This window comes from Lathamus discolor, chromosome Z (assembly GCF_037157495.1).
Source record: "Lathamus discolor isolate bLatDis1 chromosome Z, bLatDis1.hap1, whole genome shotgun sequence".
NCBI classification, from domain to species: Eukaryota; Metazoa; Chordata; class Aves; order Psittaciformes; family Psittacidae; genus Lathamus; species Lathamus discolor.
The window spans coordinates 35,051,789-35,077,225 of NC_088909.1; the positions used below are offsets into that span (position 1 = coordinate 35,051,789).

The 25,437-nt window shown below is 43.8% G+C and overlaps 2 protein-coding genes across 5 annotated transcripts in view; one reads left to right on the forward strand and one right to left on the reverse strand.

Moving 5' to 3' along the window:
* Window positions 1–3,189, reverse strand: part of MSH3 (mutS homolog 3) — a 120,572-nt gene extending 117,383 nt beyond the window's left edge. Inside the window, 4 exon segments of the mRNA XM_065662488.1 lie at window positions 121–341; window positions 962–1,082; window positions 2,791–3,086; window positions 3,089–3,189. Coding sequence (XP_065518560.1) covers window positions 121–341; window positions 962–1,082; window positions 2,791–3,086; window positions 3,089–3,167 — 717 coding nt within the window. The 5' untranslated portion in view covers window positions 3,168–3,189.
* DHFR (dihydrofolate reductase) lies at window positions 2,979–19,452 on the forward strand. Of its 4 annotated transcripts, none has more exons than XM_065662489.1 (6): window positions 2,979–3,203; window positions 4,255–4,304; window positions 7,074–7,179; window positions 8,009–8,135; window positions 18,652–18,767; window positions 19,323–19,452. In XM_065662489.1, the coding sequence occupies exons 1-6, from the start codon at window positions 3,118–3,120 to the stop codon at window positions 19,408–19,410; spliced, it is 573 nt and encodes a 190-aa protein (XP_065518561.1). In that variant the 5' UTR covers window positions 2,979–3,117; the 3' UTR covers window positions 19,411–19,452. The 4 variants fall into 4 exon arrangements, with proteins under 4 accessions (XP_065518561.1, XP_065518562.1, XP_065518563.1 ...); XM_065662490.1 differs by lacking the exon at window positions 2,979–3,203 and adding an exon at window positions 3,363–3,622; XM_065662491.1 differs by lacking the exon at window positions 2,979–3,203 and adding an exon at window positions 3,363–3,559.
* The last annotated feature ends 5,985 nt before the right edge of the window (window positions 19,453–25,437 follow it).

Genomic DNA, 25,437 nt, shown 5'->3' on the forward strand with positions numbered 1-25,437 from the left:
TATTAGGCACTGCTGCACTACTTAATGACAGAACACCAAAACGCAAATGGAATCTCATGTCAAAGCTTGCCTTTTTAAACCACAGTCATCTGCATAGCACTGGAACAGAGCTCTACGTACCTTCTGAGCAACCTTTCTGCTACTGTTCCAAGACTGAAGAGGCTTTTTCAGTTCTGAACTTTTTTCAATAATAGTGGGACATTTTTCCAAACTCAGAGATTCTTTCTTCTGAAAACTATCCTCCTGGAATCTGTTACTTTGCTGGTCCGAATCACTGCAGAATTCTCTCAGTCTGCCTAGAGTTTGCAAACATATACGGGGCTTTTCACACTTCTGAGGTTCTTTTTCAGTTAAAAAAAAAAAAAGGGGGGGGGAACAAAAACATATTAGCAACTTATTTTCTAAAACAGAATATCTATTAGAATGACATCAGTAAGCAGAGAAAACAACAATCTTGCTCCGTCACTCGCTTCCCTACAGTCGTTCCCCTCTCTCAATGCGGTGTTTCTGTCAGCCCCACAGAATTGTGCATGCAACCATCTTGATTAGCTTCCCTGGAAAATCAATAATCTTCACCTGTATTCTTCTTCATACATAGGAAAAGAAACAAAATTATTTTCTGTACGGATTATTTCTGCACTGATAACTGCAAAGCCACAAAATTAGCCTAGAATACCAGAAAACTCTAGTGGTATTTTTTCATTACAGTTTTTAAGCAGACCATATGGCTAGTTGATGGTGTCTTAAAGACGCTTCAAATCACCATCACACCACAAAACTGAATATAATTCCCTCTTTAAAAAGAACAGTGAGGTTAATGCTTTTCGGTGAAGTGTAAGTGTAATGAACTTTACGTTCACTGACTTGTTTTTCTGGTTTCCTACAAGCACCATTTACATTTGACAATGAAAGAGTATTTATTGGATATAAATGCTTGAAGGTTTATTCACAGCAAACTCACTTTTATCCTGAGTCTTCAGTGGATTACAGGTGTCTTCTAGAGTAATTTGTCGTACCTTGGTCTTCTTTTCACAGGGTTCATTGCTTTCATTTGATGTTCTCCTTGTGCCACATTCAGAAGCCTAAAACATAAATCATACAGAGAAATTCAGTTACTTTTTCTCTTTGCCATCTTCCATGAATGACAATAATGCACCCAATTATTTCTTAAAGAGATAGTATGAAATGAATTTACAATACATGAAATCCTTATTTTTACCTATCCACTTTTTTGTTTATAAAATAGTTCTTCTACCATTCAAGGCCACCAGAGGAAGCTAAATAGTGCATTCTGTGAACAATTTGGCTGTTGTGCCAGAAACACTTGTAGTTTCTATAGCTTCAAAAGACAGCTTAGAACTACCTCTGTGGGAGAAAACTGAACCAGCACTTAACAGACATTCCCACCATACCACACATCGAACATTTGTGTCTGAATCAGATCTCTTCTGCAGATACTCATTCACTCAGTTCAGAGTCCTCTTCTTCTCAGGTACTGGCCTCTAAGAGGCACTTACGACTTCCTACGGCCTACGGCCTACGTCCCAATGACGGAACAGTATCTTCTCCACACCATCCTGTAAATGTTAACCCACACTTAAAAGATTTACCTAAGCTATCTGTAAACACCTATCTGGTATCATCCCCCATGTACAGAACACAGTACTTTCAACAACTGCTCCTTTAGAAGGCCTTTGACACACGCACTTTTAACACTTCACAAACAGAAAATGTAAAACCTTATTTTGTTTCATCTCTGATTCATCATTCATCATTTACTTTGTTTCATAACTGATGACTTCTTTAGTCATACTTATCGACAGAACGCAGTAAGTGTGACTAAAGAAGTAACCTGCAACTGCAAACATAAACACGCAACAGGTACTTTCAGCAGCTAGCATTCATGTTTCATAGAGTAATCTCGGACGGTTTTGAGTATATTAGTGGGAAATTCTATCTCCTTGTAACTACACAGGATCTCCACGCTCAGCAACTAAGCCCATAACCTCTACATAACATATCCACATGCACAATCCACATGAGTGGGTGGGCATTCCCCTTCCAAGTCCACTATTACATACCACCAGGCTAATACTAATTAGAAAGCATTTTTTCTGCATGGGCAAAGACTAGTAATCACACCTTTCAAAATATATCTGGCCCAATGTAACAAAAAGGGTTGACTTGAGACAGAGGTGAAAAAAGCAGACACCACTCCGGGGCCAGAAAGGGCTACAGGCACTATCTCCAGGGAGACTGGAAAATATAAACTCACGATGAAACCCAGTTGCTGAGAAAAAGCATTTTTTTTTTCCCCAGCAGCGACATGGAGAGGCTGCTGGATCACTGCAGCTCTCTTGGCCTTGCACAGAACAGGAGACTGAGCTCCATGACTGCAGCAAGGGCCCAGGGCTAGAAGCTGTGCAAGGGGGTCCAACACTGCTGCAGCATTATTCAAACACTGGCTTTGCCAAGCTCACCGTACTCATGTCAAGTCTGAGGTCCTACAAAATGGGCGTATGACGGCAGTTTCTGGAAAGACTAGGTACGGCTACCCTGTGTTACACACGGCGAGGATGCTACAGCAAGCAGTGGTTAAGCTAGAAACCCTGCCTGACGGAGGGCCCGCCGCAGCGCACCCTTCCGTACTTCCTGTCACGACTTGCTTACACGATGTACCCGGACAGGCCCGAGGGACCTCCAGCACCACCGGGAGGACTCCCGCACGGCATCAGCGGCCCGGCCCGTGCCCTACAGGAGCCCTCAGCCCCAACCGCCGCCCGGGCGCACCGTCTGCAGGGCGGCACTCTGCTCTCCGCCGCTCCCCGCCGCTCCGAAGAACTTGCTCAGCACCAGCTGCTGCCCGCCACCGCGCTCCCGCCGTCGCCGCACGCCCCGCGGCATGCCGATGGCGGACGCAGACCCGAGGCCGCGGGCACCGGCACCACCTTCCCCGCCGGATGCGACAGCGGGCGCGGGGCGGGGCGGCGCGGCGCGGCGTGAGCACAGCCCCTGCCCGCGGCGCCCCACGCACCGTCCCGCCTCAGCCCGCCCCGCTGCTGTGCGCTCGCTCGCGCGCTGCGAAGTCCGGTGAGGAGGGAGGCGACAGCGGGAGCCATGGTGCGCTCGCTGAACTCCATCGTGGCCGTGTGCCAGAACATGGGCATCGGGAAGGACGGCACCCTGCCCTGGCCGCCGCTGAGGTAGCGTGGGTGTGGCGTGGGGTCTGCCCGCCGGGGGCGGTGGGAGCGCGGGCGGACTGCAACTCCCAGCATGCACCGCGGCGCGCCCCCCGCTGGCGGGCGACCGTGGAGCCGCGCGTTGCGCCCTGGGAGTTGTAGGCTTGATGGGGGTGATGCTCAGCAGCGCGGGAAAGGGCTCGCGGTGCCTGTTGGTGGGACTGCGGCCGGGGCTATGGCTGCCGGGTGTCCCCGAGGGGTTCAGGGAGGCGCATCGGCGGGCTCTCGGCCGTGGTTATCTGGCATGCATCATGGCCTTGTACCAAGGGTAGTGTGGCCAGCAGGAGCAGGGCAGCGATCATCCCCTGTTCTGGGCGCTGGTGAGGCCGCACCACAAATCCTGTGCTCAGTTCTGGGTCCGTCGCTACAAGAGAGACATTGAGGTGCTGGAGCGGGTCCAGAGAAGGGCAACGGAGCTGGTGAAGGGCCTGGAGCACAAGTCTGATGGGGAACGGCTGAGGGAACTGCGGGGGGGGGTTAGTCTGGAGAAGAGAGGGCTGAGGGGGAACCTTACCACTCTAAAACTAGCTGAAACGAGAATAGAGCCAGGAGGTGGCTGGTCTCTGCTCCCAAGGAATAAACAATAGGACAAGAGGAAACGGGCTCAAGCTGTGCCAAGGGAGGTTTATGCTGGATATTAGGAACAATTTCTTCCACGAGAGAGTGAACAGGTACTGGGACAGGCTGGGCAGGGCAGTGATGGAATCACCATCCCTGGGTGTTCACAGACTGTGTAGATGGCATGGTTTAGTGGTGGCCTTGGCAGTCTGCAGAACATTTGGACTTGTTGATTTTAAAGGCCTTTTCCAACCTAGTTGCATTCTGTGCAAGCAGAGCTGGGACCAAAGGTCTCGATTCAGGCATGGCATGGGGCCGGCCCTGTCCAGCCTCTCCTCCACGGGCACCAGCGGTACTTGTGTTATGTTTTTGTTGTTTCATTTTGTTTGTGTTTTCTTCGAATTAGAGAAATGCATCTTAAGCCATGTTGTAATGCTCTTTTTTGGTTTCTTGCCAGGAATGAGTACAAGTACTTCCAGAGAATGACTAGCACATCCCAAGTGGAAGGTAATGTTTTTCTTTTTCCTGAGTTTTGCTTCTATCTATTAAAGTTATTTTCTGTGGTATCAGTCACAGAAATACCTGGTAATTTGATTTTTCCCTGACTTAAAAAGTCCCTCCTCTGCAAACAGCCTGCCTTCCCAAGCCTCATGAGTATTTTACCCCTTGTAAATGTGTCATCTACAGATACTTTGGGTTAGGTGAAGAAAATGGAGATGAACCTGATGTTTCAGTGCTGCAGGTGATGTGTAAATAAAGAGAACTTCAAAGTTGTGTTTCTCCAACAGGGTAGAAAACTTCAGCTGCCTGTCTTTACCTACAACTCTGTCGTGTTAAAAAAGGAAAGGTTTTTATTTGCCAGTTAATCAGCAGAGGGTTGGCTGTTTTTTTCAGGCTCTATTAGCTAACCTAACTTGTTTGCTGTAGCTCATCCTTGGCCATTTGTTTCACCCCTTTGGTCTTTGACAGTAATTTAGTTTGATTTTCTGAGTGCTGAGCCATCCAATAGCCAGAAAACCCTAACTGTACTGGTATGTACAGCAACAACACTGCAGACCTATGCTGTCATCTGCGCACAGGAATAAACAACTGTACTGGTAATGCACAGCAATATCGTTCAGGACAAACAGACCAGAACCTTTGCATTGTAGTAATATTTTAGACTATTAATTTGGTGAAGTAAAACCAGTTATTGTGAAAAAAAAAGTGAAAGCACAAATGGGGTTAGAATGCAAGAGATTAAAAAAACTAATTTGTTCTGATCTGTTCTTGGGTACTAACTGCTGCCAGAAGAGACAAGTCTTGTAGCATTGCCTCCACTCTTCTTTCACCCTGACTTTGGTGCTGGTTTGACATTTTCTTAAGCTGTTTTAGTTCTCTTAACACAGTGGACTAGGCCGCTGTGGGTCAGTGGGGAATGCCAGTACAAGGTGTGTGGTAGGAGAAGGAAAGAGGTGTTGGGAGAGGAGGAATAGGACCTCCCTGAGCCATGTGGCAGGCTCACTGCCTCTGGTGGAATCAGGGTTATGTGAGACATCAAGCTTATCCTCACATTTCTGCTGTGGCTTTGTTCGCCAGCGTGGTCACTTTGTTTCCTGTCGTGCTTTTTTTCATGCTGCTGTTAAAACCACTGCCTGGCAAAACTCACTTGTTTGCTAAAAATTCGCTAACATGTACTCTTGTTTTGATTAAGTGACCTATTCCATATTCTGATTTGCAGTCTCTTCTATATGCCACAAAGAGTATCTGATTTCATTTTGCAAACAGCCTGAAGTAAAATATTTTACTTACTGTTTAGAGAGTTGATTAAGCGCATTTTAATCTTACATACAAAAGGACAGAACACAGTTGTAAGTCTTCTTGTATGCCTGCACTGTACAAGTAACCCATAGTAAAGAAATAAAAAATGTTTCACATACAATTAAAAAGAAAAAAAATTATTCCATCCTGCCTGCACATCTTTTAATAAGCTATGACTCAAGATCTAGACAGTGAAGTTGGTTCATAACCTCTTAATGGGTTATGCTGCCGTAGATCTTCACAACAGGGACATCACTATGTTCAAGAAAGAGAGTTTTTTGGAAGTGGGAAGAACACAGTGCAGAAGCATCACATGATCTTGCTTTTAGTCTGTGTGCATACGTGCACTGGCCACTGCTGTGAATTAGCTGTTGGTCTAGACAGATCTTTGTTCTGAGCCCTTAAGCATCCGAATGAATCTTTAGCGAGGAAATACGTTGTTCACAATTTGTGCCTTTCCTTCAGCAGCAGTGCCAGTGGTCTGTGCTAACATATCTAAACTGACACCGCAGTATAGCTCTTGGAAACTTGCTCATGAAACTCTAGGTGCAGGAGAAAGGTCTTCAGATGCTGCTCAAGAACAAGAAGGTTGGTTCTGTGTGGTCTAGAAGATACAGCCCCTCTTTCATCAGGAAGCAGGGAGGATAGCTGTGAACAAGTACTGTTGTCTTTTCTCTAAAACCTCTCCTGCTATGTAACACTGTAGAACATTTTCTGTTACCTTTTGTGTGTTTATTTCTCTGGCAACTCTTTGCTTATAAAGAGAAACCCTCTTTAGCACGGTATATATAAGAGAGAATCAAGTAATGAGCGTTTGATCGTAAATTACGCTTACTGGTGAATACTAGAATATAATAGGACACCTATTGCACTTTTGCTTTGCATCTAATTTAACTGGTTCTTCTCCTAAAAGTTACCCTTTAACTTGGTGTTTTGTTGTTTGGGTTTTTTTTCCCTCCCTTAAAGAACACCCAAAGCTGGCAATTGTTCCTTATCATATAACTGGAATGATGGAGCATGCAAACACAAAGTTGATTATTGTGTGCTGCTTGGATTTATAAAGAGAACAGTGAAGTTTTTTCACACCAAGAGAACTCTTTTGAGCCTATGAGTTGGTCTTGCACACAGAGATTAATTTATGCCCATACCTGTAGCAGAGGCAGTGTTCATGTAATGCCTGTGATGGGCAGTGACATGCCTTTTTTTCATTTTCTTTTAATTCCAAGTTTATAGGTGTACATAGACTACTTTGACAGTTGACAGGTGTCAATTGCCTGACAAGGCTTTGAGGACGCAAACATGTCCTTCTATTCATGTGACTAATTTGAGAATCGGGGTCTAAGCTTGTACTTTTGTTGACTGCTGAAATGGAGTTTGGAAGGGGGAGAGAAGGTCCAGCTGTGTCACTAAATAACCAAAAGAAATTTTGGACAGAGCAAAAATACCCCTTAAGTAAGTGTTTTGTCTCTTATTCAGGTAAACAGAATGCCTTGATAATGGGTAAAAAAACCTGGTTCTCCATTCCTGAGAAGAATCGTCCTCTGAAAGACAGAATTAATATAGTGCTCAGCAGGGAGCTCAAGTACGTATGATGAATGACAGGCCTGTCAAACAAATAAAAAGTCTTTACTTACAAATATGTGTAGCAATGCATCATAATACAATCCTAAATGTAGCATTTTTGATATCTGCTTAGGAAGCATCTCTGTTATTGATTGAGTGATATCACTACTTTCTTTTTTTTTTTAATTAATTCACAAGATAACTGTCATTGCTTTTAATAAATACAAGTCCTAGCTCTACAAACAAACTGTCTGACTATATCATCTGACCCATGTTTTTAACTATTTCTCTAGAGCCTGGTTAAATGAGTGGCTCTTAATCGCTTTTTCAAAGTTTATTTTTGTTTGCATTCAAGGAAAAAGTATTGTCCTTTTTCAGAGCTCTCTCCTTGATTGCACCACTTACATTCATCCAGATATTCTTAAACATCGATGTTCACTTATAATGGTTTATGCTTTGGAGAATATTTGTGGATTTGGGGGTGAATAGGGGAGGAGGATAGTGGCTTTTTTGACTACTTTTTTTGAACGTAGTATTAATATTCTAGAATTCAAGTAAAAACATAATTTTATAGGTATCTAAATGTCTCCATTACGCTTTTTTAATAACATGGTATAAAATTTAAGATCTGTAATTTATAATGCCTTTTAAGTCACAGTTGTTGTTAGATTGTGATTTATTTAAGCAATCCTGCAGTCAGATGAGTTTTCTAACATAGTTTAGCAATAGTAGGCATTTCAAAACAATTACCTCGTCTGAAACATTTAATTATTTGGGAATTCATCAAAACACATTGTACATCTAGATTATCACAATGAATGGTCCTTCAATTATTTTGCTTTTTCTAGGGAAACTCCAAAAGGAGCACATTATCTTTCCAAAAATTTGGATGATGCTTTAGCTCTATTGGATTCACCAGAGTTAAAAAATAAAGTAGACATGGTCTGGATCGTTGGAGGCACTTCAGTTTACAAGGTACATTTAGAGTACTCCTAAATAACTCATTTTGTATGATGGGATAAAGATGGCTCAAGCTCCTATGACTTCTGCTTTGGGAAATTCTTTTCCTTCACGCAACTCAGCAAACTCCAGTGATTCCAACAGAACAAGTCTTGGAGAGTAAGATTTCAACTCACAAGTTTAAAATACCTATCCAAGCAACCATTAGCTGTTGCTAATGGTCCAGGGTCACACAGTCATTGTGCTTTTGAGAGCTTTTCTTAAATATCTAAATTGCTAATTTTTTCAACTGAAAAACTCTTAGTTAAGAAGAGCAAACAGTTCTGCTATCCTTTAGTCATTGCAAATATGCTGGGAAATACACTCCACTTCTTGTTTGGCACTTGGACTTTAGATGTGTGATAAGAATGCCATCATGCTCCTGGTAGCCTATTAGGGTTGATAATATGCTTTGAATGCACTGTAGGAAAGCACATTTTCTGATACTTGCCTTTGTGGCTTGTGCCTTTTGTGAACTTCTCTGTGTCTTAGGGAATGTGTGTTTTACAGTAAAAGAAAAAGAAAAAAAGCAAAGTAGTTACATATTGCTACAGTTGTAAGGAAAATAAGATGCATATGCAAATAGCCTATAGAACACTGTTGTTCCTCTATCTTTTTTTACTTATGTTTTATAATTGCTTTTGCGTGCGGTGCGCCTTACTTCATGTCCAAGTGTGTTCAGTCCATAATTAATTATTACCACGTAGAAGTAACCTGCCCTTCACTCTCAGCCATTAAAAGGCAATACATAGGAAGTTTATTTCTGGAGACAGATTCTCTTCAGATTGGACATAACTGTCCAACATGAGCAAGAGACCAGATCTGGCTTCTGCCTGTAATTCTGCAGGATGCAGTGTGTGAGCCAGAAGCATTTACCTCCTCTGTGCAATGGCTACATACTCATCTAGTGCTACAAAGAGTGCCTATTTCTTCCAGAAGCATCTGTGTTGTAGACTTTTAATTTAATTATATTTCCAGTGTCTGGCTGATACTTGGTAGGAAAACATGCCATTTTATATATATATATATATATTATATTATATATAATATATATATTACTACTCACCAATACTTACATTATAAATAAGTAGTTTTGAGCAACAGTACTTTTGCAACACATTTCTTGTGCTCATCCCCAGGGATAAAATTTCAACTGCTTTCCCTCTTTAGAGCACCTACTTGGGATATTTCAAAGGAATTTTTAATTCATTAGTTAAAAGAGTTTGGTGGAAACCATACACCTTTATTAAAACTTCAGGTAATATTTTCAGTGCCCGTACTGAAGATGCACAAAGGATTGCAGGAATGTTTCCACTATACCATGTAGAAATGTGGGAAGTAAAATGGCAATTAGCAATTGAAATGAAACAAATTATTCAGTAGTTGCAGTTATTTACTTTTAAAGCATTTTTACCTTGCTACTTTATGTTGCTCAAAGGTTTAGAACTGATTGTGTCTATTAGTACAAATCTGTGATGGGGAAAGTGTCTAACAACTTCAGCAAGTAAGTGCAACAGGAGTAGTTTGAAACAGGTAGTGCTGAGGACATGACATTTCCACTTTAGCACTTTGGGGAGTTTAACCCGAAGTTCAGATGTTTCTGGTGAGGTAGAACTTTCTGAGGAAAGGCCTTGATGAGGAGAGCAGGCCATTCTGGAAAGCACCGTACTTGTCATCTGCCTCCTGCAGATGATGGTACCCACCACCATCAACCTTTTTTTTGTTCCTGACCTTGTGCCTGGCTCTTGCTACTTATTTACAAGTAACAGTACAGTGCCTGCTGAGTAAATTCTTCTGCATCTGAGCATAGCCACACAACAGAGGAGTAGAGAGCTGTTTGCACTAAGAGGAGCTACTCCATTTAGATCCCAGAAAGAAGAGCACCAAGGCTGTAAAAGGTATCATTCTAAATGCTGCTTGCTAGAACTAATGCTTTAAATGGCAGAACAGCATAAGTAATTTTACTTCCACATGTATGTTGGGAACTCTTTAAGTTGTGTGGCATCGAACAAGCTTCCAAGCATGCTGCACAGACCCTGTCTGTAGAAAGGGCTACCCCCTACCCCAGAAAAGGGACATTCACATCAGAACTTTCTGCTCTTTTAGATAAAGGCAAGGACACGGAGGTGGTATAGTTGTTGACGCCAAGTGGGAGCTGCCTGCAGGCTCTTCTGTTACAGTTTTCTGGCTGAGCTTATCCTGTGGCCAAAGAATACGTGCAGCACAGTACAGGCCTGGGTCTGTTTGGGTTAATTGTTCTGTGGGTTACTGTTTCTTTAATGTACAGTTATCTTTCAGTCAGGATCACTACAAAAGGGAAGAGCAAGCTCATGCATGCACCCATTGAACTTAGTTTGGGTGGGCTGCTTTTGCAGCCTGACAGAGGCTGTTGTGGGTGTCTTGAAGGATGAGTAGGAAGATGGACGATAATGGCATTCTTGGAGTCTTCACTGTAGCAGCTCTGCCCTGGTTGATCCGCTGCCCTGGGCACAGGGGTTGAGCTCAGGCTGGTGGCATCCCGTTGGTATGGGGATCCTGGAGAATAAAAAGCAGATGCAGAATGTACTGAATGTGAGGGTGCACAACCGAGGCTGTCTGTCAAAAGCTGCTACAATAGCTTTGCCAGTGCCAGACACTTCCAGAGTCCACAACATTATTCAAGAAGGTGGCTGATTGTTCTGTGGAGCCTTTCAACACAGCTCCTAAACTTAGGAATTTCTGATCAGTTAATCCTGATATGATTCTATGATTCTATGAGTGGTGTCCCTCAGGGGCTGGTGTTGGGACCAGCGCTGTTCGACATCTTTGTCAGTGACATGGACAGTGGGATTGAGCACCCTCAGTGAGTTTGGCTATTTCACCAATTTGTGTGGTGTGGTCGACATACTGGAGGGAAAAGATCCCATCCGGAGGAACCTGGACAGGCAAAACCTCAAGAACTTCAACAAGGTCCAGTGCAAGGTCCTGCACTTGGGTCAGTCTTTCTCTGCTGGGCGTTTCCAAGCGCAAATACAGGCCGGGAGGAGGATGGATTGAAAACAGCCCTGAGGAGAAAGTATTGGTTGATGAGAAGCTCAACATGACCCAGAAGTGTGGCTCTGCAGCCCAGAAATCTCCTGTGCCTAATATGTATTGCACTGTATTTAGATGCAGGAGCAGACATAAAGTGTGTCAAAAGTCAAACTAGTAGAGAAGACTAGCCTGACTGAACAAGGAGATACTGCAAGAATAAAAGGAGAGAATCTACCACCTGTGGAAGAAGGGACTTTCAACCCATGAGGAGTACAATGATGTCATTAGGTTGTATAGGGAGAAAATTAGAAAAGCAAAGGCACAGATGGAACTTAATCTGGCAGTGATCCCCCACTGTACTGAGCACTGGGGAGGCTGCACCTCGAATCCTGTGTTCAGTTTTGGGCCCTTCAGTATAAGGGAGGCATTGAGGTGCTGGAGTGGGTCCACAGAAGGGCAACGGAACTGCTGAAGGCCCTGGAGCACAAGTCTGATGGGGAATGGCTGAGGGAACTGGGGTTGTTTAGTCTGGAGAAGAGAAGGCTCAAGGGGGACCTTATCGTTCTCTACAACTGCCTGAAAGGAGAATGGAGCCAGGAGGTGGCTGGTCTCTGCTCCCAAGGAACAAGGGATAAACCAAAAAGAAACAGCCTCAGGGTGTGCCAGGGGAGGTTTATACTGGATATTAGGGACAATTTCTTCTCCTGAATGGTGGTCAGGCATTAGAACAGGTTGCCCAGGGCAGTGGTGGAACCACCATCCCCGGAAGTGTTCACAAACAGTGTAGACAAGGCCCTCAGTGACACAGTTTAGTAGATAGCCTTGGCAGTGCTGGGGGAATGGTTGGACTTGATGATCTTAAAGGTGTTTTCCAACCTAAATGATTCTATGATTCTATGATCAGGGTTGTTGTCACGGAGCAGCCTGAATCAATCCTCTAGGCCATATTTCTGTAGATGGTATGAGGAGGAAACGTGCACAGTCTTCCGGGCCTCTGCTGCCTTTGGTTTTCTACATCCTTTGTGGATGCTCTGGGCAGCGCCCAAATCCCAGCTGGGTTCCGGGCCCATGGCAGCAACCCAGAAGCATTACCAGGGGTGGTCCATGAACTGAGGCTGATTCACACATTTCAGGGGGTTTCCAAAGAACCTCAGATGGAAGAGGGATGCTGGCACCTTGTTTCTGCCCAGAGTCATTGGAGATGTTTGATGCCTTACCTGAAATACTGCATCTCTTCTGTGCCTCATTCTGTTCTAGCATGGCCAGATACCATGCTAGAACACAGGTCTGGTTTATCCTCACCCAGAGAGTTGTGCCAAGTTGGAGCATCTACCCAGCTGCCCAAGTGCAGAAGCCTCTAAGAACTGAGACAAGTAAAGGTGCTAAAGCATGGGTTGTAGGATGGCATTTCAAGACAGGATGCTGTCCTCAGCAACAGGGTCAAGGAATGGGGTGGAGGCAACAGACTGCTGCTGCTTATGACCTCTTTGTAGGACTGCAAAGTAAAGGGAACAAGCCTTGATGGACTATCAACGTTTAAAAGGACACACTGTAGCTGTTCATTGCTTATGGCCATCTTTGCCCACTGTGTCTAGGTTGTGAAGTACAGTGCTCTCCAGGGTGATGGAAGTACTGACATAAGCTGTCTCAAGTACTGTGAAGAACAGAGAAAGGTGAACTCTGAACAGGGTGGCCATCCAAGTGCTCATGTCTGTCATGTTCATCCTGTGTTCAGCAGCATACCCCGGGAAACTGGCTCTTGTGGGCCTTGACCCATGCAACAGGAAAAGGCAGAACAGGTAGACATAGCAGGCATTTTGGTGGGTAGAGGGAGGGGTGAGTAGAGTACTGGTATTAGGAAGTGAGAGCTGAAAAAAATGAGAACAGCTTCTGCAGTCCCTTGACCGTTCAAAAGCCTCATCTCTTTAAATTTGACCTGACACTGATCACCTGATCAGGTTTATAATCTCCTAACATACCAGAAGGTTGCACTGTTGCCTCCAGGGAAACATTTGGACTTCTCACAGCACAGATTTGCAGGTTTCATTTTCTTGCATCTCAGTGTGACGCTAGTACTGGATTTTCTGCATTATTCTGGATCTCCTGCAGTGATATTGATTGTGTGGAGGAGGAAGGAGGAGTGAAGCAGCCCAGCAATGGCCAGTAGGTCCCAGCAATAGTGAAGGTGTTATGCACCATGAGAGGCACTCCATGATTTTGCGTGAGCACTTGACACTTTGAGAGTCATCTGCTGGCTCACGAGTGCTCATTGTATGGTGGAAAACTCGTGGTGGTGGCTCACTCCTTGGTTCTGGCCTGTGAGTCCCCATTAGGTGTTCAAGCTTATGAGGCATGTTCCTGGAGGCACTTTTCTGGTTTGGCTTCATTTCCAGGCAATGTAGCCCATGCACACCAAGACTGCTTCCAGAATAACAAAAGCATGGTGAGTGGGGACAATTGGAAGATTAATTTCAAAACTACATTTCTATTTCAAGTTAAGACACTCATGGAGATGCACTCTGTGGAGGTATTGTCTCTTACTTGAGTGATTCAGGACTTGGCTTTGACTTTGAGAAAGAATGCTTACTGGAGATCCTGAGGGAGTCTGCTCAGTGTAAGTTATCGGTTTGTTTTAACTGGATTTAAACTGTCTTTTGAACTGATTAAAAAAAACATTCGTTTTTTACTAGGAGTAGGAACTGTCCAGCGCATCCTCAAATATTAAACAGAGACATTAAAAAAAAAAAAAAAGTAAGAAAGTAATAAGTGTAGATTTACTTATGTGGAAAAATCATGGCAGTCAGGTGAAGTTCCCAATGACTGAACAAAGGGTAATATAACCCCCATTTTCAAGAAGGGGAAAATGGAAGACCCAGGGAATTACAGACCAGTCAGTCTCACCTCTGTGCCTGGCAAAATCTTGGAGCACATTCTCCTGGAAGGCATGCTAAGGCACATGAAAAACAACAAGGTGCTTGGTGACAGCCAGCATGGCTTCACTAAGGGGAAATCCTGCCTGACCAATTTAGTGGCCTTCTGTAATGGGGCTGTGGAACTGATGGACAGAGGTAGAGCAGTTGGCGTCATCTACCTGGACTTGTGCAGAGTGTTTGACACTGTCCCGCATGACATCCTTGTCTCTAAATTGGAGAGACATCAATTTGATAGATGGACCACTTGGTGGATAAAGAACTGGCTGGATGACCGCACACAAAGAGCTGTGGTCAACAGCTTGGTATCCAACTGGAGACCAGTGACGACTGGTGTCACTCAGGGGTTGGTGTTGGGACTGATCCTGTTCAACATCTTTGCTGGTGACATGGACAGCATGATTGACTGTGCCCTCAGCAAGTTTGCTAATGACACCAAGCTGTGTGGTTCGGTTGATAGGGAAGGGATGGGATCTGGAGGGACCTTGACACGCTTGTGAGGTGGGCTGATGCCAGTCTCATGTTGTTCAACAAAGTGAAGTGCAGGGTCCTATACCTGGGTTGGAGCAATCGCAGGCACAGCTACAGGTTGGGCAGAGAAGACATTCAGAGCAGCCCTACAGAGATGGACTTGAGAGTGTCTCTAGATGAGAAACAACATGAGCTGGCTTCAGTGTGCACTTGCAACCTAGAAAGCCAGCCGTATCCTGGGCTACATCAAAAGGAGCATGACCAGCAGGTCAAAGGAGGTGATCCTGCCCCTCTACTCTGCCCTTCTGTGTCCTCAACATCAGAAGGACATGGAACTGTTGGAACAAGTCCATAGGAGGGCCACGAGGACAATAAGTGGGCTGGAGCACCTCTCATATGAAGACAGGCTGAGAAAGTTGGGGCTGTTCAGCCTGGAGAAGAGAAGCTGCATGGAGACCTCAGAGCAGCCTTCCAGTATCTGAAAGGGGCCTACAAGGATGCTGGAGCGGGACTTTTCATCAGGAATTGTAGTGGTAGGGCAAAGGGTTTAAACTTAAACAGGGAAAGTTCAAATGAGATAGGAGAAAGTTCTTTACTGTGAGGGTGGTGAGGCGCTGGAACAGGTTGCCCAAGGAAGCTGTGAATGCTTCATCCCTGGCAGTGTTCATGACCAGGTTGGACAGAGCCTTGGGCAACATGGTCTAGGGAGAAGAGTCCCTGCCCATGACAGGCTTCAGAACTAGATGATCTTAAGGTCCTTTCCAACCCTAACCATTCCATGATTCTATGATGATTAAATTTGGAGAAGAAACTTGACATTTTGTAACAGAGCAAAAAGTTTTCCCATGAGAAGTTTTGTTGGTTCTGCTGTTTAGCTAATCTCCCATCTGGCCATAACAATATAGATACTGGTCATAAAAAGTATTTGGGGAAATACTTCAACAAAGAGGCTTGAGCTGGAAAATTAAATTTCTAGTAATCTCCAAGGGAAAATTTTATCTAATATTCATGCTCAGGTGTCTTCCTATGTACTAGTATTTGGCATACTGTGTTTGGTAATCGAGCCCTTTCATTCTCCAGAAATGTTAATTGTGAAGTTGCTATTCATATTTAGTGCAGCAAGTCTCGGGCAGATAATTAATTACCCTCTTATATAGAATTTCTTGACTAAGCATATAGGCTTCACAGGGTTGTGAATGGCATGAATGGGTTGTGAATTTACTAAGCTTCAAGTCTTTACTGTACCACAAGGATCACTTCTTTAAAAGAGAGAAACATTAGCAAGCTTGCCAAATTTCACTAGCTAATATACTAAAGTACACATTTTAAAGATTAGGTGTTAGTATGTCTGGATTTCCTGTAAGCTATGAAACACATAACAGTAATTTTTCTACCTTCCCTGAATATAAGGCAAAGCGGGTTTGAGCTGTGTACCTACAGGCATAGAGACGAATGCATATGGCGCCATGTTTCTTGAAGTGTTGCATTCAGAGATGTGACTGAGGGCTGAGATCCACTTACACAGGAGATGCAGACAACTCGTTTTTCCATGCTGGCGTGCTCCACTCCTGCAGGTGACAGTGCTGTTGCTCCCTGTGAACCAAGTTCTCAAAGAACATGCTGCAAAGAACAGGCTCCTTAGAGCTGTGTTGATTGAGCACACAATACCTTTCATAGAATGACAGAATGGTTTAGGCTGGAAGGGACCTTAAAGCTCATCCAGTTCCAGCCCCCTGCCATGGCCAGGGACACCTTCCACTAAACCAAGTGCTCCAGACCCCATTCAACCTGGCCTTGATCACTGCCAAGGATTGGGCAGCCACAGCTTCTCTGGGCAACCTGTGCCAGGGCCTCCCCACCCTCATAGAGAAGAACTTCTTCCCGAGATCTCATCTTAATCTCCTCTCTGTTGGTTTAAAGCAGTGTTCTGCTCTGGGGGCAACCTGTGCAGAAAGCTGAACACTGCAGTAGCTTCTCCACTGGTTCTCTTTTAGGTGAACTAATTAGTGTGGTGTAATCCTATTAACATTTTTTGAAAGCTTGGTAACATTATCTTGTGTAAAGGGGAGACTGAAGGTTGGCACGGTTGCATTGACCTGAAATTCTTTCCCTGTCCCACCAAGCTCATGATAATGTTGTTTGATTATGCACATTTATGGTCCTGAGCAGTTGTTTCCAAGGAGCATTCATGTTGTATGTGCAAATGTAACTCTTACTTCATTACTGTAATGCCACAGAATTTTTGTAGAATCATAGAATCCCAGACTGGTTTGGGTTGGAAGGGACCTTAAAGCTCACCCAGTTCTAACCCCCTGCCATGGGCAGCAACACTTCCACTAGACCAGGTTGCTCAAAGCAACCGTTGTCTGTTTTCTCACGTGTAGTTCTGTAACCTTGTGTAGTTGCCTGATCAGAAACACAGGAATAGGAACACATTTTCCTGTACTTTGATGAGCCCCTATGACAATGCTTCTTTAAGCATTCTTCTGGTGCAATCCCCTAATACCTCTTTCACAGAAAAAAAGTGGCAGGGTTACAGCAGTGTGACAACATTGTTTTCCCACAGAGATTTATGTTTTGTAAAAATATATCTGTTACTATTCCAGTTATGCCTTCAGTGTCCATTACATCTTGTTCTTGCATAGTTGTAAATAAAATCTGAGGAAGCAGAACTACAACGGGCTAGTGGACTAGTGGATTAACTAATAATTTCTTTTTAAAGTTTAAGAATCTTCTTTAATTTAGCATCTTTATACCTTCCTAGGCTTGAGAGGGACATATCCAGCCTTTGTGGTAGAATCTTCAAAATAAACTCAAAGGACTTTTAATGTAGAAAGAAAGGTGTAATACTGCTTTTGTGTTCATTCTTGTGGAAAAATATATTGATTTTATATCCCTCTGGGAAAAAACAATGACTAAGAAAGGTTAATGTATGAGTCACTTGCAGACACAAATCAAAATGAGCATGACCAGCTATTAAAGGTGGTTTTGTTCTTTATCAAAGTTGCTTGCAGAGATGATAAAGGAAAATATTTAAAAGGCCCTCCTTTAAGACTAACACATGGAAAAGCCTGGTGACTAAAGTGTATCTGTTTCTGTAAGGACAAAATGATGAGGCTTTTCAATAACGGGCATAGAATCATTTTGTTGCCCTTATCCGTGTCAGAGAGCTTATCCAGTTCCACCCCTTGTCATGGGTGGGGACACCTTCCACCAAACCAGGTTGTTCCAAACCCCCTCCAGCCTGGCCTTGAACACTGCCAGGGATGGGGCAGCCACAGCTTCTCTGGGTACCCTGTGCCAGGGCCTCACCACCCTCACAGGAAAGAACTTCTGCCTAAGAGCTCATCTCAATCTCCCCTCTGTCAGTTTAAAGCCATTCCCTCTTGTCCTGTCTTTACAGGCCCTTGTCAAAAGCCCTCTGCAGGTTTATTGTTGGCCCCTTTAGGAACTGGCAGCTGCTCTAAGATCTCCCTTCTATTCTCCAGGCTGAACAAGCCCCACTCTCTCAGCCTGACTTCATTTATGTCCTAAACGTTGTCTTCAGATTGCTCATTGAGACTAGGCCATATGGCTGCTTTCTTTTCACAGGACTACCCATGTTCTTCTCTTAATTTCCGTCAGATGCCTAAGCTCTAAGAACAGGTATTGCTGTCACCAGCTGGAACTGCCACAAGGTGAAATTATCCCTTTGAAAGTGCTCTTCGGCAAAGTCCAAAAGAGATTTACAGTTCAGTTTTCACTGCTTTGCTTAAATCCTGAAATACTTAAAATAGTAACTGAGTTTTAAGTTTAGATAACGTATTTGATGTACAATCTACAAATAGAGACTCTTACCTCTTAGTTTTATTGAAAGCTGTCATGGTGACAGTTGAGGCAGACAGAACAAGAATTCGAAGAGTTGGCAAAGAAAGCTGGTGTTCCAAGTAAGAAGTTACACTTGGTATTACCTTACAGACTTCAAATAGCATTATAAAACAAGGATACTAAAACTTCCTGGAAAAGCCCACTACTTCATGTATGGTTGAACTGTTTTACAGGGAACAACTCAACTTTAATTGTTTCTGTTGTTTCTAAAGGCAGCAATGGAGAAGCCAATTACTCACCGATTGTTTGTGACAAGAATTTTGCAGGATTTTGAAAGTGACACATTTTTTCCAGAAATCAACTACAAAGACTACAAACTTCTGACGGAGTAAGTACCAAGGTGCATTCTAGGCTTGTATTCAGATGTAAGACTTCCATCCAGTGTCAAAAGTTACTCCTTTCTCTTGAGTAATTTATTTCTGCCTAACAAACTTAGCAGGAACAAGTATTGAACTGTAAGTTTCTGCCATTTGCTGTGGTGTTTTTTGTGTTGTCATATTCCAGTCATTCTGTTATGTCCTCTCCAATGAGGTTACATCCAACAGGCAGTAGGGAGGTGGCAGAAATGAAAATGCCTGCCTCAGGAATCAGACTTTTTAAATGTGTTCTAGGCTTTAATGAAAATATTTGTTTTTTTGGATGAAGCCATAAAGGTGTGTTTTTGCTTCAGAGTATGCTTTTTTGATTTAAAAAGTCTTTGATTTAAAAAGATGTGTGTACAAGTAAGAATCAGCATGATTCTTAAAAGTAGTTTGTGCTTAGTATACCTGATGTAAAGTCAAACAACTCTCTTTTCTAATTGATTGAATAAATTACAGGTGACTCATCTTGATATTTTTATCTACTTGTTGGCTTTTGCTTTCTCTTCTCCCCCTCTCTCCAGGTACCCGGGTGTCCCTGCTGATATTCAAGAAGAGAATGGCATTCAGTACAAATTTGAAGTGTATGAAAAAACTGTCCTGGCACAATAAATGAGGTTTCCTGTACTGCTGTTTAAAGGCAGGCATTTTAAATTATGATGTCTTATTGAGTGCAAATAAGTAGTACGTCATTGAAAGAAAATCCTACGTGATAGTACAGTACCTCAGTAGTGAATGATTCCAATTAGCATACCCCAACTCTGCATATATACTCTGCAGTAGAAATACAGAATTGTAGAATCATAGAATAGTTTGAGTAGGAAGTGACCTTCAAAGGCCATCTAAGTCCAGCTCCCCTGCAATGAGCAGGGACATCTTAATCTGGATCAGGTTGCCCAGAAGTACATCCAGCCTGGTCGTGAATGTCTTGAACATGTTTCTCCCTCACAATCAGACTGAATCTCCCCTCTTTTAGTTTAAAACCATCACCCCTCATCCTGTCACAACAGGCCTTGCTAAAAAGTCTCTCCCCATCTTTCCTATAGGCCCCTTTTAAGAACTGAAGGGTTCCTCAATAAGGAACTGAAAGGTCTCCCCAGAGTCTTCTCTTCTCCAGGCTGAACAACCTCAACTCTCTTAACCTTTCTTCATAGCAGAGGTGCTCCATCCCTCTGATTATTTCTGTAGGCCTTCTCTAGACCCTCTCCAACAGGTCCGTGTGTTTCCTATGCTCAGGACTCCAGAATTCTGAATGCAGGACTGCAGGGGTGGACTCACCAGAGCAGAGCAGAGGGGCGGAATCACCTCCTTCGACCTGCTCCTTTTTGGATACAAAAAAGTCATGCTCCTTTTGGATACAGCCCAAGATGCAACTGGCCTGGGCTGCAGACGCACACTGCTGGGTCATGTCCAATCTCTCATCCACCAGTACCCCTAAGTCCTCCTCAGGGGTACTCAATTCCTCCATCCCCAGCCTATATTGATACTGGGGGTTGCCACAACCAGGGTGCGGGACCCTGCACTTGGCCCCATTGAACCTCAGGAGGTTTACATGGCCCCACCTCTCCAGTGTGTGCGTTTCCCTGTGGATCCCATCCTGTCCCTTGGGCATGTCAACAGTACCGTTCAGCTTCATGTGATCTGCAAACGTGCTGATGATGTACCCGATCCCACTGTCTGTGTCATCGAAGAAGGTACTAAACAGTGTTGGTCCCAGTACCAACACCTGAGGGATGCCAGCTGTCACTGGTGTCCGTCCAGACACTGAGCCATTGACCACTACCCTCTGATGTGACCATTCATCCAATTCCTCATTCACCAAACAGTCCACCCATTAATTCATATCTCTGCAGTTATGAGGGCGGTAAGCAGTGTGAAAGAGGGAGCTCTAAGGAACACCGCAACTAAGGCTACCTGAGACATTGCATTCATCTTTAGGATCCATGGTAGCATCCCTAACAATTCCATGAGTAGTGAAGGCACTAGGCTGTATCAGAATGTCTCTACCTGAACAAAGCTTTTGAGTATCTCCTGACTTAAAACATCTGATACTGCAAAAGTGTCATAACTCCTGAGTTTGACTGGGGTGGTATGTATACTTACAATAGTCTTTAAAGCCTACTGGTGTAGAGGAAAAAGTAAGCAATTGTAAGAAGAAATGGGAGTGCTGAAGTCTCAGGCAGCAGTTGAGGTATACATCGATCCTTCACAGAAAACCTCTCTGGTCATTTTTACCATCCTGGGTACACAGCCTTTGACTGAAAACACTGAATTACAAACTAATCTGTGTGGTGGAATGGACTGTGGCTGGAGGTCAGGTACCCACCGAAGCTACTCCATCACTCCCCTCTCAGCTGAAAATACCACAAGGGGCTTGAGGATCAAGGTAACAGGGAGAGATCATTCACCAATTACTGTCATTGGCAAAACAGACTCCACTCGGGGAAATCGGTTTAATTTACTACCAGTCAAATCAGAGTGTGTAGTGAGAAATAAGACCAAAATCCAACACATCGTCCCCCCATCCTGTCCCTTCTTCCCGTGTTCAACATCACTCCTTGTCAGCATGATTTTGAACACTCAAGTGTGGCATGCAAATGTGCATTATAAACAGATAGTGAAGTCCTGTTTCCTCTGTCATGAAATGTAGCAAGTGTAATAATGTTTTGCATTACTGTTCCCCAAAAGCAGTGAGCGGTATACGGGGAACTGTCATTACACTGTGATTCTGGTGGCACACAATGCCAAATGCCAACCAAAGGTTGTTGCCAATATTACCACAACATGGTCAGTTGTGTTGGCCTGCTGCTGTGTTCCGACCATGGGGACTTTGCCAGGCAGCAGAGGACTCCACATGTGAAGTGCCACAGATTGGAGCTGGGACACACAATGCCCGTCATGCTTCCCTGTGCTGCAGCTCAGTCTGAGAATAGTTGTGGGAAAAAAAAACAGAGGGGGAAGGGGAAATTAACCCTCAAAACTCTGCTGACTTCTTCCCCACAGCATTTTAAAAGCAGTTTAAAAACATGTTATAACTGTAGAGAGGAGCATAACAGCACCTGGTTTTCTAAGAATATTAAACCTTCATGTTGCTTGCTTTTTAAAAACCAAATCTCTCTGATGAGAGAAAAACACTCAGCATACCAGCTGTGAACACCTCTGGAAATCTCTGTGGCAATTTAAAGAATTAAATTTATGAAAAAAGATGAAAAATTGATGAAAATTTTTTTCAGCACCTGTCTTGGGGTGTTTCAGGGTTTTTTCTGTTTCTTTTGCATTCTGGAAAATGTTAAGTGCTTTCCTGATCTTGCTCCATGTGTGCTGACATTACATTGGTAGATAAAAACAACAAAGTTACAGGCTTCTGTAATACAGCAAAAAGTCTCACAAGTTTTAATTTCCCAACATATTGTTACAAAGAAGGATAAACACCAGGGGATGCTATTTTTAAAAGAAAATGTAAGTTACTGTGATTGTGACAAGAGAAAATTGTTTCCCAAAGTATTTAATGTGTACCAGTTAGTATCAAAAAAGAGGTCACCGCGGAAAGCTCTGCACAGCAAGTATGCAGAGTCCTGTGTTTATGGAGACTGGCATTTATGAGAAGTGGAAGCAAAGGCTTCATGGACATTGATGGTATTGATGTGAACACAAGTTAGGAAGATTCTGCCTGACCGTTTATTGCAGGAAATGCAGTTCACTGATGCCTAAATGTTTTGTTAGAAACAATTTGGTCACAAAGAACTTTAACTTGGACGCACATAAACATACTAGGAACACGAATAGTTCCTCTGGCTCTTTGTGGACTGACATAGTTCTTTACAGATTTAGCTATGTCAAATTCTACAACAAATTAAGTCAATTTATGATTCATGGAAAGGGGAACTTTGGAAGGAACACAGCAGTTTCCTTCTTAAAACTTTACAGAGCATATTAATGGCACGGTTTCTTCATTTAGCCACTCTGCCAAAAAGGTGTACTTTTGTGTTTTGGGATTTTTTTGTTTAAAGCATTTCGATGGCACCTTTCACAATCGGGGCTTGTCTGTATGCCATACATGTTCCAACCAAAGATAAGGATAATGTATTTGATTGCTCTGGAGCTGGGTACAAAAGAAGTGTGGTGATGGCTTTAACCTGACAGAGGGGAGATTGAGATGAGCTCTTAGGCAGTTCTTCCCTGTGAGGGTGGTGAGGCCCTGGCACAGGGTGCCCAGAGAAGCTGTGGCTGCCCCATCCCTGGCAGTGTTCAAGGCCAGGCTGGACGAGGCTCAGAGCAACCTGGTGTAGTGGAAGGTGTCCCTGCCCATGGCAGGGGGTTGGAACTGGATGAGCTTTAAGGTTTCTTCCAACCCAAACCATTCTGTGATTCTATCATTCTATGATAAAAAACTAGTATTTGCTCTTCACCTGAACTGGGCATTGCACTTACTAGCTCCCCACTTATATTTCCAAAGGGAAATGTAGATATTCTATAGTATGTCTTGAAGAAAAAAATCCTTTGTTCCAAAACCAAGTCCCCCATGTTTTGTTTACTCACATACTTCACTGCTGCACGATTCTGTGAAAAGCCATAGATTCTCATTATGTCTAGTACATGGGAAATGTCATGTTTTTCCCCAGTTCCAAGCAGTTAAGTGCAATGAACAGCATCATGAGTGACAATATAGTTACCAATCACTAAGGAAAGTATAGTACAGCTTTAATTTAATCACCCTCATTCATGCTCTCCCAGGAACAAGGTGTTCTACACAGATTAAAAATTTAATTTTAAGGGTAATACTGAGTTCAACGAGATAGCTAAAACCAGAGGGTCTGCATAACAGGTGAAAAACAAACTGTTGATGTTTCTGTTGCTTGTCTATTGCTCATTATCTCTCTCATCTGCCTGTGGATGGCAATTTCCATTGACTGTAGAAAGCTGATATTTTCAGTAGCTCACCGGAAGCATTACAGCCACAGTGTATTCAGGGACAGAATTGTGAATATTCCAACAACAAATTTCTGTCATGGACAGCAATCCATGGAAAATAAAAGTACACTAAGTAATACCAGTTTCCCAGTTTAGCAAACAGTATTATTAGTACAGATACAGAACACCAGGGGGAAAACAGGAAGGGGAAAATGCTAGTGATTAGTTTACCTGTGTTATCTGAGGACAGCATCAGGACCACTTGACATGACATCTTCACTGGGACCAGACAACCATGTTGTCTTCATCAGACCACAGCTTGTTTGCCAAAGGCTTAAACCTTTAAGGCTTTTTGGGGACTTTAAGCCCAAAATAATTCTGAGTAGTTCAAACACTAACAGAAGAGGAAGACATGAGCAGGCAGGCAGCAGCTGGTTCAGAGAGGGAAGAAGCTGTGGGGACGGTTGTCAGTCAGTGCAGAAAATGAGGTGACTAGAGGTGACAAATTTGCTGACAAAGCTCAGTTGAGTATGGAACTAGGAGGTAACTCCTCTCATTATTCAGTTGTGCTTCAAGTCTCCCTGCTTGCCCAGGAGGGCTGTAGGAATGAAGCCTACCAAGTCAGGGCAGGCTGACCAAAAGATCACAAATATCTTCTGAAAAGCTAGCTCCCAGAACAGAAGAGTGAAAACGGGGAAAGAGAGGTGAGAAGAGGAAACTGATGTTTCCTAGAAGGATCACACAGTTCTCTGTTAGTTTGCCCTGTAACTATAACCAAGGAAACACTTTCAAACTGCTGCATGGTGTAGCACTTGTAAGATGCCATGGCAAAGAAGTTCATTAGTGGAAGATTTTCAGGATTTGGGTGTCTGTGTGTCTGCCTTTATCAGCTACAGGAAATCCTCAGCTACACTTGCTATCCTGAAGTACCTGCACTGCATCTGAAAGCAAGAGTCCCCTCCCAGAGGATACAGGAGTCCAAGGGTCAGCATTGTGCCTCGGCTGATGACCTCCTGCATCCCATGGTGGACAGCATATGCTTCTGGGACTGCATATGGGAAATACAGAAACATGGAAAAGGGAAAACGTCACCTCCATTTTTAAAAAGGGAATGAGCTTCTGAAACACTAAACAGGGAAACGAGGAAGATCCAGGGAACTACAGTCCAGACAGCTTCACCTCTGCGCCCTGCAAGATCACGGATCAGATCCTCCTGTAAACTACGCTAAGGTACATGGACAATAAGAGGGTGATTGGTCACAGCCAAGACAGCTTCACTAAGGGCAAATTATGCCTGACAAATTTGGTGGCCTTCTAGGATGAGGCCACAGCATTGATGCATAAGGAAGGGGCAACTGACATCATTTACCTGGAACTGTGCAAGTCATTTGGCATTGTCTCACCTAACATCCTTGTCTCTAAATTGGAGAGACATGGATGGATTTGACAGATGGACCACTTGGTGGATAACGAACTGGCTGGACAGTTGCACTTAGAGAGTTGTGGCTCAGTGTCCAACTGGAGATGGGTAACATGTGGTGTCCCTCAGGGGTCGGTGTTAGAACCAATCCTGTTCAACATCTTTGTCAGTGACATGGACAGTAGGATTGATGCACCCTCAGCAAATTTGCTGACAACACTAAGCTGTCTCGTTCAGTTGATGGCCTGGAAGGAAGGGATGCCGTTCAAAGGGACCTTGACACACTTGAGAGGTGGGACTGTGTGAAC

Excerpts from the sequence above, each read along its gene's own strand:
- DHFR (XM_065662489.1), top strand. The coding sequence starts at position 3,118 with ATGGTGCGCTCGCTGAACTCCATCGTGGCCGTGTGCCAGAACATGGGC. Across the intron at positions 8,136-18,651 it reads GAGGCACTTCAGTTTACAAG|GCAGCAATGGAGAAGCCAAT; the intron begins GTACATTTAGAG and ends TTGTTTCTAAAG. Across the intron at positions 18,768-19,322 it reads GACTACAAACTTCTGACGGA|GTACCCGGGTGTCCCTGCTG; the intron begins GTAAGTACCAAG and ends CCCTCTCTCCAG.